The 12,637-nt window shown below is 33.4% G+C and overlaps 1 protein-coding gene across 1 annotated transcript; it reads right to left on the bottom strand.

Moving 5' to 3' along the window:
• Positions 1-206: 206 nt before the first annotated feature.
• LOC117110006 lies at positions 207-12,350 on the bottom strand. The gene is made up of 13 exons (XM_033252545.1): positions 12,244-12,350; positions 11,848-11,975; positions 11,433-11,663; positions 10,623-10,709; positions 10,342-10,527; positions 10,005-10,247; positions 9,497-9,694; positions 9,230-9,391; positions 8,818-9,114; positions 8,218-8,298; positions 7,024-7,225; positions 5,514-6,032; positions 207-3,052 (listed from the first exon to the last, which is right to left on the bottom strand). The coding sequence occupies exons 3-13, from the start codon at positions 11,661-11,663 to the stop codon at positions 2,547-2,549; spliced, it is 2,712 nt and encodes a 903-aa protein (XP_033108436.1). The 5' UTR covers positions 11,848-11,975; positions 12,244-12,350; the 3' UTR covers positions 207-2,546.
• Between the last annotated feature and the right edge of the window lie 287 nt (positions 12,351-12,637).

Genomic DNA, 12,637 nt, shown 5'->3' with positions numbered 1-12,637 from the left:
CTTCCTGGTTCATTTCATCCAGTAGCACGCCCTCTATAATTAACTCGCTGTTATCTTTGCCTTGTCGCACCTGTGATACTGTATATTCACAATTTGGTAAATGGCATAAACAGAGTGTTAATATATAAGAACAATTGATGTTACAATTGTAAAGTTTAATTTGTATTTAAGAATGTCCTGTGAGGACTCCAACTTGGTGGTAGGATGCCTGCATTCCAATCACTCAGTCTCTTGGGTTTAAATAAATTTACAGCACAGGAATTATTCACACTCAACAAAAACATCTTCCAAGTCAAAGTAACATTTATTTATCTAAATGAAAATCAATGCAATGCTTTTATACCAAATAAAACATTTAAATGACTTAAAATGGATAAAAATTTACAAACAAAAAATGTATATCATGCCCAGTGTACATTAGAAATATTTTAGACAGCACTTCATACCTAGCCTCATAAATGATTTTACTGTACAGTTTCATTTGTTGTAGATATAAAATAAACTTTGTAGATTGAAAAAAAATGTATACATCAAAAGATGCACTGTCTGGCACGCTAAAAATTGAAAAATTGAATTCAAACATATTTGAATTACTTAATCTGTATACTTAAGTTCTCATTACAATAAAATATTTTTAATGTTAAAATTCAGTTGTTATAATTACATATTATGTCATGGCATGTGTATATGATCAATAAAGGGTAAAATCAATTTATATTTCAGCATGATACACTTTTCAACCAAATGGTGGTTTTTACAAAAGATTGTGATAAAATGTACAAATGACAACGAAACGCACACAAAAGGGTTATCAGTACAACCTACTGCTTAATTACAAATGTTCTTATATCAAATATCTTCTTTTTTCTAAATCAAAATCTTTTTACAGTGTGTGCCATAAAAATATACCCCTGTATGAAATCAATCACTTCTTAAATTCTGTGGTTAGTGACTGTAAACATAATTTAAAGGGTCTAAATTCCTTATTGAATATCTAGATTCTTCTTGAAACCTATTTAAACTCTATCTATAATGTGAAAACATAGCACTTTAAAACAACCCTGATTTGAAAAATGTCTACAGTTTATTTCTTGTTGATCTTTCATTAGTAAATGTTAAGTTGATTCTTCAAAAACCTCAAATTGTTTCATAAATTCTGTGGTTGGTGATGGTAAACATAATTTAAAGAATCTAAATTCCTTGGTGAATATCTACATTCTTCTTGAAACCTACTTAAACTCTATCTATAATGCGAATACATAGCCAAGATTCTTAAAAAGTTTCATTTGTTTTTGCTCAATCTCACTTCGAACAAGTGCATAGGAAGACAACTTCTTCTATCCCCCAGAAGGCAAGTAAAAACAGCCAGGTTGATAGACATCAATTTATCAGGAACAGTTTCCATTCACAATATTAAACTATCATCTATAAGTAGCATGTATGTAAATTAATAAGAAACTAAATTATAAGTCAATTGTAAAGTACCAGTCTGATCTCTCTCTGAATAAGTATATCAGCAGTGTATTTAGTCAACTGTTTATCAGTCAATGACAGACAGATATTCCTGTCATGGAATGCCAAGTACCAAGTAAGTACAATAAATACAGTATTAAGCTTTGATTGTTCAAAAATCTACATTTTCATTAATTGGTAGTTTTCGCTGCACGACGTTAAGGTTAACCGATAACGTCATAATGACGTTAATTTCAGGATTTTACGTGCTCGATGTATGTTAGTTATGGGTTTGCGCATGCATACTTCGATTTGTTTACAAAAAGGGGGGAGCTATCGCGTGCATTTTGGTTACTGACGTTAAAGTTTAAGGTTAAAGTCGTGCGGGAAAAACTGCCTATTATTGTACAATGACATCCCTTAATGGAAGTGGTTTGGCACAGTAAGGATGGTTTTCCCAACCTCATGGTCAGGGTTTCAATCCCTCGCTGTGCATTTCACTTGCGTCCTTGGGCAAAGCACTTTATCTGCATTGCTTCTCTCCACCCAGGAGTATAAGTGGGTACCTGGTAGGGTTAAATGCCAAAATGTGCAAATGTTACCAAATTTTACGGAATACTTCCCCAGGAGCCTGAGTTCGTGTTCCATAATCGAATGACATGGGTAATGATTATGTAAGCTCATAGAGCTTCACATTATTATTATTATTATTATTATTATTATTAATAAAATTAAGGAGCTTTAGCATAAAGTGGTGCTGATACCACAGTAGATAACGTTAATAAACACACACATAAACATTTAAAGTTTTAAGTAATTTTTAAACAATGCTACGACAGTACTGTTCAATTTCTTTGCATTATGACACTGCAAGCTACAATTTACAACTGGTGTGTAAACACTAATTAATAAAGTTGTGATTGTGTACCCCTGGTACCCAAAGTGTTTTGCTATTAAACCAGACAAGTTAAAAATCAGAAATATTGCTCCGTGCTGAAATGTTTACAATGTCATGTTAGTGGACAAAAATATACAACAAACACATGCGTTCATATTTTGCAGCAGAAATTTAAATACAAAGTAGAATTATGCATTTAGTTGATAAATCTTAGTGCCTTATATTTGTCTATGTCGGTTAAAGAAGCACCTGCAGCATGCAACATTGATCTCACTTTCTTCCATTCAATTTCAAATTCTTTATTTGACATTCTACTGTTGGGGGAATGTGCCAGCTTTGTGTTCCTGTAGTTGTGGATTTGCACCAAGTTAGGCAATCTAAATGGTTCTTTCCAAAATGACTCTGGGATGCCATTGGAGCAGTTTCGAATTATTAAATACATAATAGAAATATCAAACGTATCTATGTCAGCTGATGTTGTGAACATTTTAGACCTCTGATCTTGACTGATATTTTTCCATGCATTCTTAAAGCTATTTTTACTCTTCTCGGAGAGTAGATAATTTCCTACATCGTTCTTGTTAATTTTATTAACCTCTAATATGTAATCTCTCATGGTTGCAGTACCAACATCAACGACAGCTGATGAAATAGCCTGGAAATTCTTGATTTCTTCAATGACAGTGTGCCCAATACCTACTTCTGATGAATAAAGAAATGGAAATTTAAATAATTTGCAACAGTAAGTTTATTTAATTTCGAGTTTTCATAATTACAATTATGCCTTACACAACCTGAACCACAAATCTGATGTTATTGCATATCAGCAGCATCAGAAAGATTAGCAGCATCAGAAAAATCAGCATCAGCAGCATCCGACTCAGCACCAGAGTTAGTATCATCATCAGCAGGAGCAGAATTAGTTTTTAGCTTACTTAAGTGTAGTACAAGTTTATAATAGTGTCCTGGGTACAACGTTATAAACTGCATCCTGTCTAGCTGCCATTGGATGATTCTAGTGGCCTCTGGTGGAAGGGAGGAAGGACACCCAGCAGCAAGACAAAAAAACCAACAAAGGGTGGATGAACTCTTCTGAGCCAATGGCCAACAAACTAGCTTTAGTTTAGGGAGTAAATTTAATTTTAAAGGGCTACAATTCTTTTTCCACTTCCCACTTTAAAAATATCAAACTCAACCACCAAGCGCATGGATGCTTTTATGCATGATGCGCTACACAAATCCAACTATTAATTATTATTATTTATTAATAATCAGCATGAGTAGTAGCTGTTAGATTCAGCCACAGCAGCAAAATCATCATCAGTAAAAGCAGACTCAGTACAGCAGCAGAATTATCAGCAGAATCTGATTCAGAAATAGAATCAGCAGCAGCAGCAATAGAATCAAAATCAAACTTGAGTAGCAGTAGTCCAGTCAATCTGATAATGAATTATAATGAACCTAGAACTAACTGCAACAGATATTATTTTTTAGAACATGCCGACCTTATTGAACATTTAATTTAATTTTAATATTGCTACAGTAATACAGCATAGAAGTATTTTTTTTATATATTCTCTTCGCCCTTTCAGTACGATCCAGAACATTATTTCAGTTAATTTAATATTTGCTACTAATATTAAAACCAAACATAATTTGATTGAATGATATTCCCTAAATATGTTCTACACTATGGCTATGGAAATATTGAATTTTGAATAATACAAGTCAACTAACAAAAATCAAAATTATATAAAAATTAAACCACTATATAACCATTTAGGAAAAATTTATTCCTCGAATGATGATAACAAACTACTTAACTGACAAAAAATCAAATCAGACAGCAGCCGCATGCGCTGATAATTGTATTACTAACGCGTCTGGATTGATTCAACTGCGTTCCCGCCGCGTGGGTGTCCATTATGCTTTAACCATTTCTTCATTAGCAACAACAGGCTTTTATATGCTTCAACGCAGCAGTTGTGCAATGCAACACAATAAACCATTGGATGTTAACTCATTAAATATCTTTAAAATTAACAATGTTCCCCAGGTTGGATTTTTTCAAACTTTTAGTATTAAGATGTGTGTATATTTCAGGATCAAACTCTGCAAAAATCTGAAGACATGTTACGAAAATGCAATTTACAAACTTGAGAAGTCTGCTAATCCCCCGTGTCATCTTCGTTTTATTGAAATATCATCATGAGATCAATTGAAATCACTTTATTCTTCAACCTTTTTATATCAGAGTATAAGCGCTGTAACTATCCATGTAACTATCGTGTAGACGCAAAATTGACTGGGTTTCTAATTATCTTGCATCGGATAGTACTAGTAGTGATCGTCAGAACATAGCTAGAGATACTGTATTACAAATTATATCAAACTATTTATCAAATATACTTTGTTCATTTTTTTTAGATAAGTAGTGATTATTTCAATACATTACATTAATATGTATTGAAATTTTAAAGGGGGGATCCTACTGGATATGTGCCTGTTAATCAATGTACTGTGGTATCTTTTTGACTGGTTTTAAACATTTCCAATTGCTCATTTTAAAAAGTATCCCGGTATTGTCTTTGTGACTCTGTTTAGTTTCATGATTCTATAATTATGTTCATAGTGGGGTAGAGGTTACTGTAGTTAATAATGTATTTTGAGATTGTTTGTATTTATCTATTTTTATATTTTTTTTTTTTCCAACCTGAAAGTAGCAATTTTTTCGCTGCTGGCCTGGAAATAAATAAATAAAAATATTATCCGGCAATGCATAACAGTGTGCACAATTTCGCTGATCATTGTGTTGAATGCGCCTGGTTTGATTTTGTGTTTTCGCATGAGCATCTATTTATTGAACTATTTTTTGTTAGCAACAACAGGTTTTTATATGCAGCAGTTGGCCATTGTGCCACAGTAAACCATTGGATATTAACTAACTATTAACTAAATATCTTTGAAATTCACAATGTTACCCTAAATTTTAGATTTTAGTAAGTTATTTATGGTATATTTCTGAAACAGATTCCGCAAAAATTATTTCTGTTGCAATTAGTTCTGGCCAGGTCAATCTACAAATTGACTGGACAGGTACAGTACTTATCATCAGCAGCAGAATTAGCATTAACAGCAGCCATTATTAATATTGACAAGTTACCTTCCATGGCTCCATCTTTATAATGCCACGGGTCGCGGTAATTCTCAATGTCTTCAACAGGAACCCCAACACCTGTAAAAATAGCAGTGAGTTCCTTCCATCGCTTATCAAACTCCTCCTCTGTGACACTGTTGCTGTAACTGCAGTCGAGAACAGTTTTCTTGTATTGATAGATGCGGACAAGATTTGCCAGCTCAGAATTGTCATCATCCTTAGGGTTCTCCCAGAAGTCTTCTGCTTTGGTGTTGTGGCAACAGTAGCGAATTAACTTCACCATGATGCTCATATGGAATGCAGCAATATTGCTGGTTGATGAAAAAACTGTTGTCGCCTCATCTCCAAAATCAACATCCATTAATAATCCATGCCTCTCCCTGGTCAGAAATGGTGTAACTTCTGATTGCGCAAGATTAGATTTGTCTAGAAAGTACCTCCGTAGTTCTTTAGTTCCACAACCAACAATCAAGGTCTGAAGTGCCAGAAAATTCAGGATTTCTTGTGCAGAGTTATCATCAAAACCTGTCATAAAATCATAAAATTTTGGGCTCTTAAAATTAACAGTGTCATATTCACTTAATGTATTGTGTAACTTCTCACCTAGCATTTTGTTACATATTAAATCATGATTGATGAATTGATAAACCTTTCTGCTGCAATAAAAGATTGAATTGAATACTGTACATCAGACCTGGAATGTTTCTGGCGAGCATGAGAAAAGATTTATTGTCCACGAGGGAGGGTTATAGCAATAACTGTTACCAGGATAGGAAGCTGGCTGGTTTAAGCCGTCTAACTTGAATTAGCCTTATGTGTAATATTGTTATGCTAATGAGCCAGATAAGCACAATCTGCACATGCTCAAAAAAAAAAAAAAAATTTCCTTAGCCACACTGCGTGTCGGCTAGGGGTACAGCTAGGCCTGGCCGAGAATTATGGTACCATAAAAAACAAAGTAAAGAAAGGGTACTAATTTCACATGGCATGCAATTCACACACGCTTAAAAACAAAACAATCTACCAATAAAAAAAACCTGCTAGTTAAGATATAAGGCAAGTATGTTCACAAATTTAATTTTAAATTGATGTAATTTTGTTTTGTACTACTGTACTACAATGAACATCACAAATGCTAGCCTAGGCACAGGAGTAGCCTAGGCCATGACTAACCGCTTATAAAAATGCAGAAAAAAGACACAAAACAAATTGGAATGAAGTTATCAAATAACTAGTGCATTAAAATTATCCATGATATACTTACAATCCTGGTAACAGTTATAAGTCCTTGGTTATGGTAGGGCATAAATTATAATTTGCATATTCTTTTGTTGTTGCCAGGGAAAGAGGGACATTTGTAGAGCATTCTGACTGCCTTCATTACTAAAATATTGTTACCATTTATTTTTACTTGCAAATACTTTCAGTATTCAATAGAAAATTTTTATCTTAACGAAAACAAATGGTATAAAATATAAACACCAATTTCGTATACAAATGGTACTCGTTAACCAACCTGTTGAAAAGAGTCGTCTGATACGAGTCATTGCAACATTCTTCATTCCACAACGCACGCTACCTTTCTTTAAACATTCCTCAAGTTTATGCAACGGTCGCAGCGTAGGTTCACAGGCATTGCAAAAAATGCGTAACTCATAGCCAACTCCTTCTGTAGTAACATACACAGTTTTCAACTGCTGTCGGAGGTAACTTAATACCTGATAAAAATAAAATAATACTGATAATTTTTTATAGGTGCATATGCAATATGTATAAATCTCAATTTTGTTGGGATTCTAGCAATGCAACCAAGACCTCTAAATGGCCCCCAATCAATAAAAGAGAGACATTCATTTTCTGATCACCCAAATAAAAAAAGTTCTCACAATCTCTAAAGCTCTAATAAGGGCAGTATAATAGAAGCAGTAGAGTTTGTTGGCCCATACAAAAAAGATCTTTTAAGCAATCAATCAAAAATTCAAAATTATAAACGTTGGTCTAAAGGCAGGAATGTAGGTTAGGGTGTGAGAGGTCCTTGGCTCAATTCCCAGACGGGCCCGTTATTTTTTTCTCTAAAAAATAGAACTAGACTTGAGCCAGTAATTGTTCCTCTAAAAAATAGATAAAAATCAATCAATCAGCAAAAAAGCAGTCAATCAGCAAGAAAAGCACAATCAGCCGGATATTCCTAAAGCTCCTCATCGGAGCCAAAAAAAAAGGTAAAAATAGTACAATACTTTTCAAGGAGTACAACCTGATATTGATTATAAATCCATTGGACAAACTTCAGCACCGATGTAGTTGTAGATGCGATCCAAACAGCTGTTAACTTTGACCCCCATCAGGCATTTTAAGTCTTCCCCCGTACCACAATTGGACAATTTTTGCACACCCACTTACTCTCCCTACTGCAATTGTACTGAATATACCATAAAAATCCCACAAAATCCATAAACATTTAGTAAAATCCCTTCACTTAAAACTAGTTACTGTATTTACAAAACCTATAGTTTTAATCAAAGATTTGTTGATAAGCAGTTGCTAAAGAATGGGAATCTGTCTTGAAGCATTAGCAAGTGGGTCTAAAGGCTTGACAAAAGACATTTAAAGAAGTATTAATAAAGAAAATTACCATTAGGTTTTTCAAAACCTCCTTAATTTCTATTTAAAAAATGACTAAAACGAACAGCATTTGCTTATGGAAACTTACCTCCATGCAGACGCTAGGATGTGGTTCGAGAGTTTCTTCATTGCCATGTTCATCAACTTTTATCATACGTGATATTTCAATCTGTTTATAAGACAAGACAACATACAGGATACTTTATTCATCAATGGGTTTACTTGGAGAAGTCTGCACATAACAATAAATATAAATACACAAATTTCTATCTAAAGCTTGGCACACACTGCTCTACGAATCCAAATCCACCCCCTGAGAGCGCCGACGATGCGACGCCGCATGCTAATTTCAGTGGCTTGTGGTGTTTCCCACCGAATCGGGCTAGCCGACAACTGCAGGCTGTAGTAATTGCCCAGCTTAAGAGCTGTTGTGGATATGACGTATAGCTGTCTATCAATTCATGATTTATTTGCCAAAAAAATTACACTAAACTGCCAGACCTGGTCTGACAATGTTTTACTGGCACAAAAATAGTGCAAAATCCCAAACAATTTAGGCTAACATGTACTGTAATATACATTATATGAATTAGTATATATAAATATATTTCTTATACCATAGTTCTACATTGACAGTTTTATTACATTAATATAATTATCATGCTTAACATTTAGCAATGCATCTTACCTTCAATGCATGCCTGTTCTTGATTTTGACAGCTCCTAGACTCACTACATGCTCATCATCTAAGTCAAAGTCACTACGATTCCGAAACAATTCCACATGATCACCACTCCTACCTTTGTCATTCATCAAGTCTAAAAATGAAACGACCAGCAAATTGTAGACAGCATCCGGTAGGAAGTCGATAGGCGTCACATAAATCGATACCGTTTGCTGCTCGTCTTCCTTAACTTCCAAGCCCTCTTTATTGATTTGCATCCGAGTGGGAACCATGAATATTCGGTTACCAGTTTGAGATCCCTTTGAAAACATGAGCATTGATGTGGCATATTATGAATCTCAAAAAGGTTTGAAAATTTATGCACATACATATTAAGAAAGAGTTACTTCTGCTAAATGATAAGAAGAAGCTTACCTTTTGTTTCTCAAACAGCAATCCAAACTTTTTCATTAGTTCTACAAAAACATCAAAGTTGCTGGCATCTTTCTCTATCTCAAATCGCCACAAATGACGTAGCAATTGCTCTTGTAGAATTCCCTCACTGTCGAGCTTATTCCATTGCATCAGTATAGGTAACTACAAGAAAATATGAACATAATTATTAAACATCATAAAAATGATAAAACAAAATAACCACCTGAAGTTAAGTATAGGAGGTAATTGCTACAGTATATTGCTTACCTTGTCAATATCATCAGGTTTCACTACCGTGATGACTTTTGTCACAATGTCGATCATCATGCGCAAGTCCGTAATAACCGTGTACTTTAACTTCTCATTAGTCTTAGAGTACAGAATTATTCCAGTGTCATTTAGATAATCGAGGACAGTGTTAAGCATTGCTTTAGAAATTCCACATTTAGATGCAATTTCTGCGACCTTAAAAAATTTTGAATGAGAAGAGAATTCCATTGAAAAAATCATAATCATAATCAATACGATACGAGAAGCTTTATTGCAATTTTTGTCATAAAAATTTGAAGTTGAACAATAGACCATAAAAACATATTACAATAACATCACTAAAATGGACACGAAATGCTAAATAAATAAGAAAATAAAAGATTAACCAATGTGATGGTAACTTTGTAAATACAACCATTAAATTCTATTTAAATCGAAAGGAATCCTCAATAATTAAAACTATAAATTTGAATGGCTAATCTAAAAGAATAAGCAAGCATGTTACCTCATCTAAAGAAAGACGGAGTTTTGTTTTTCCAACATCTTGTACTTTGGATTGGAAATCAACCCAGCTAGTGGGAATAGGTTTTGCCGTTGACTTCATGTATTTTCCAACATTCTTCTTCAATTTCTCAATCCCTTCATCAATAGCCACAGTGTTATCTACAACATACATCTCACGATCCACATGGCTTGCATATGGTGTTCCTTTTATTTCATCAAATATTCTTTTGAACTTGGTTGTGATCTTTGAACAAAATTGAAAGTACTGTATTAGTAAATGTTTTGAAGATTTAAAGAAAAAACACTGTAATTTTACTATAAAACAGAAAATGTCTCACCAGCTTGTCATTTTTTGACTCGGTCCCCAATAATTTATCTTTGTGTGTGGCAACTAAACTTATCGTTGGTGAGGATATGCCATTGATTAACTTCTTTGTCCTTCCAGGATAGGGTAGTACAGCGTGTTCATATATTGACCGCATCCAAAACACATTCATCTGAAGATTTGTCATTTCAAATTGTCCCTGAATAAATAAACAAAAATGGTATATGATTAATTGATGAATTAAAACTAATTAAGGTTTAAACAACTGCAATGAAGATTAAGTGGTGTATTTACTTGCTGGAAATCTCTTGGTGTTGCAAGGGCGTCCAAATCATCTAACACACTGAATACAACACAGTAGTATCCATCTGTCAGAACTAACTAGGAAGAAGAAGAAACAAATTTAAACTTAAAAAATAATTAATAAAATCAGGCATGTTACAAACAAACAGAGGGGTGGCGCAAAGATTTGAAATTGGAGGAGGAATAATGACGTCCCCGATGAGAGGAAAGTGGCTGTGGTCGGCCGTCACAAAATCTCTTAAAGTTTTCCAGGGCAAGAAGCCCCGAAATATATTACAATTCAATGGGGTTCAAATGCTTATTCCATCAAATGCATAATATAAAGTCAATTTTTACTAATATGCAGAAAAATATTTTTTTTTCACGATGAATTGGGACTTTTCTCCCGGCCCCACTGGTGCCACCCCTGACTGATCATTGAAAAATGAAGTCACTTAAGAAGAGAGATTGAAATCCTGCAAATACTACAACAACTAACATTATACAGGTACACAGACAATACAAAAAAATAATATTTGATTTGAACCACATATAGAGGGTAAAACTTCCAGCTAAGGCCAGAAATTCAGCTGATATTCAGGAGCTTTTTTGAATAAATATAAACTGTGATGTTCTATAAACTAATTTTCAACATTAATGTTAATGGCTCCTAAAAGGATTGAAACCTAGGAAAATGGGAGTGGAAGTCAACCACCTTTACCACAAGACCATTGCTCCACTACTCACCAGAGTCGCATGCCAAATCACAAGAAAACATACAGTAATTTTGAAATATAGCTTTCAGTAGAATTTATTACTTACTCTGTGTAATATATAGTAAGTCAGCTGACCAGCATAGTCCCAAATGCATGTGACATCTCTTGGTACAAAACTCTTGTCAAATCCCTCCCCAGATGCACTTAATTGTTCTAATGGGTTATCCGGATGGACACTGGCAGATTTAGCAAGTTCAGCAACAAGTTTCTTATGAATTCCTTCTTCAGGGAGTTTACTGGTATAGCTTGTCATACTTTTTGCTGCTTCTGATGGCATCTGTAATTAAACATTTAAGAATCACTAATCTAGGTCAGTTGAAAATGTACACAGCAATTCGAACCAGTGATTTTCATATTAGGCTGAACGCTAAGTAAAAAATACATATTCAAAATTTAAAAGAAAATCTTTCAATAAAAGTTTTTAAAGTAATTTTTGCATATTAAAATAAATAAAAATTTACTGTTGAAGAGGCTGTAGAACTGGATGATGCAGAATTAGATGAGTTTTGATGGCTTTTTGGCTGCTTCAGCTTTTTGGCGACATTTTCTGCAATGGTATGCTCACGTATCTGCTTGGTTAATTCACAAACTGTACAATATTGAAAAGATTTCAAGAAAAAACGTCATTAATTAATTTATAAAAATAACGAATTATAATATTTTAGACAGTGAATTTGTAAATTAAATTATATTCTAAGAATGTATAATATTAATACCATCCACATCCTTTTGTTCATTCTATTTGCAAAAACATGTCATCAAAATAATTCATAAAAATAACAGTGTATATTATTTAGACAGTGAATTTGTAAATTAAATTATGTATATTTCATTTCAAGAAAGTATAATATTCATACCATCCACATCATTTTGTTCCTTCCATTCGCTGAAATCACCATTAACTGTATGAAATACTGTTGTTGTTACAATACCATCTGTTGATGGTTCGTTGTTTCTACATCTATTGACATTTATATAAACATAGTAATAATAAAATAATAATTTATTATGTAACTATAATTTTACCAAATCAATGAATACTAAGAAACAGGAAAAATGTTAAGTTAATTATATTATATGCAATGGACTTATACATTTAAGAAAGGACATATTTATACCAAACCTTTTCTTTAACTTTTAAAATAATATTTTTATTTTTTTTATTTTCGCACTATATAAACTTCTAAATCAGCAACAGAGTATGTTAGTACATAACATAGTATGTTAAGCTTTATATTCTTAGTATGCATT

The sequence above is a fragment of the Anneissia japonica genome, unplaced genomic scaffold (assembly GCF_011630105.1).
Source record: "Anneissia japonica isolate Jap-2015-1 unplaced genomic scaffold, ASM1163010v1 scaffold4031_len268452_cov156, whole genome shotgun sequence".
In the NCBI taxonomy this organism is placed as follows: Eukaryota; Metazoa; Echinodermata; class Crinoidea; order Comatulida; family Comatulidae; genus Anneissia; species Anneissia japonica.
The sequence above is the reverse complement of the archived record's forward strand: the minus strand, read 5'-3'. Positions and strand labels throughout refer to the sequence as shown.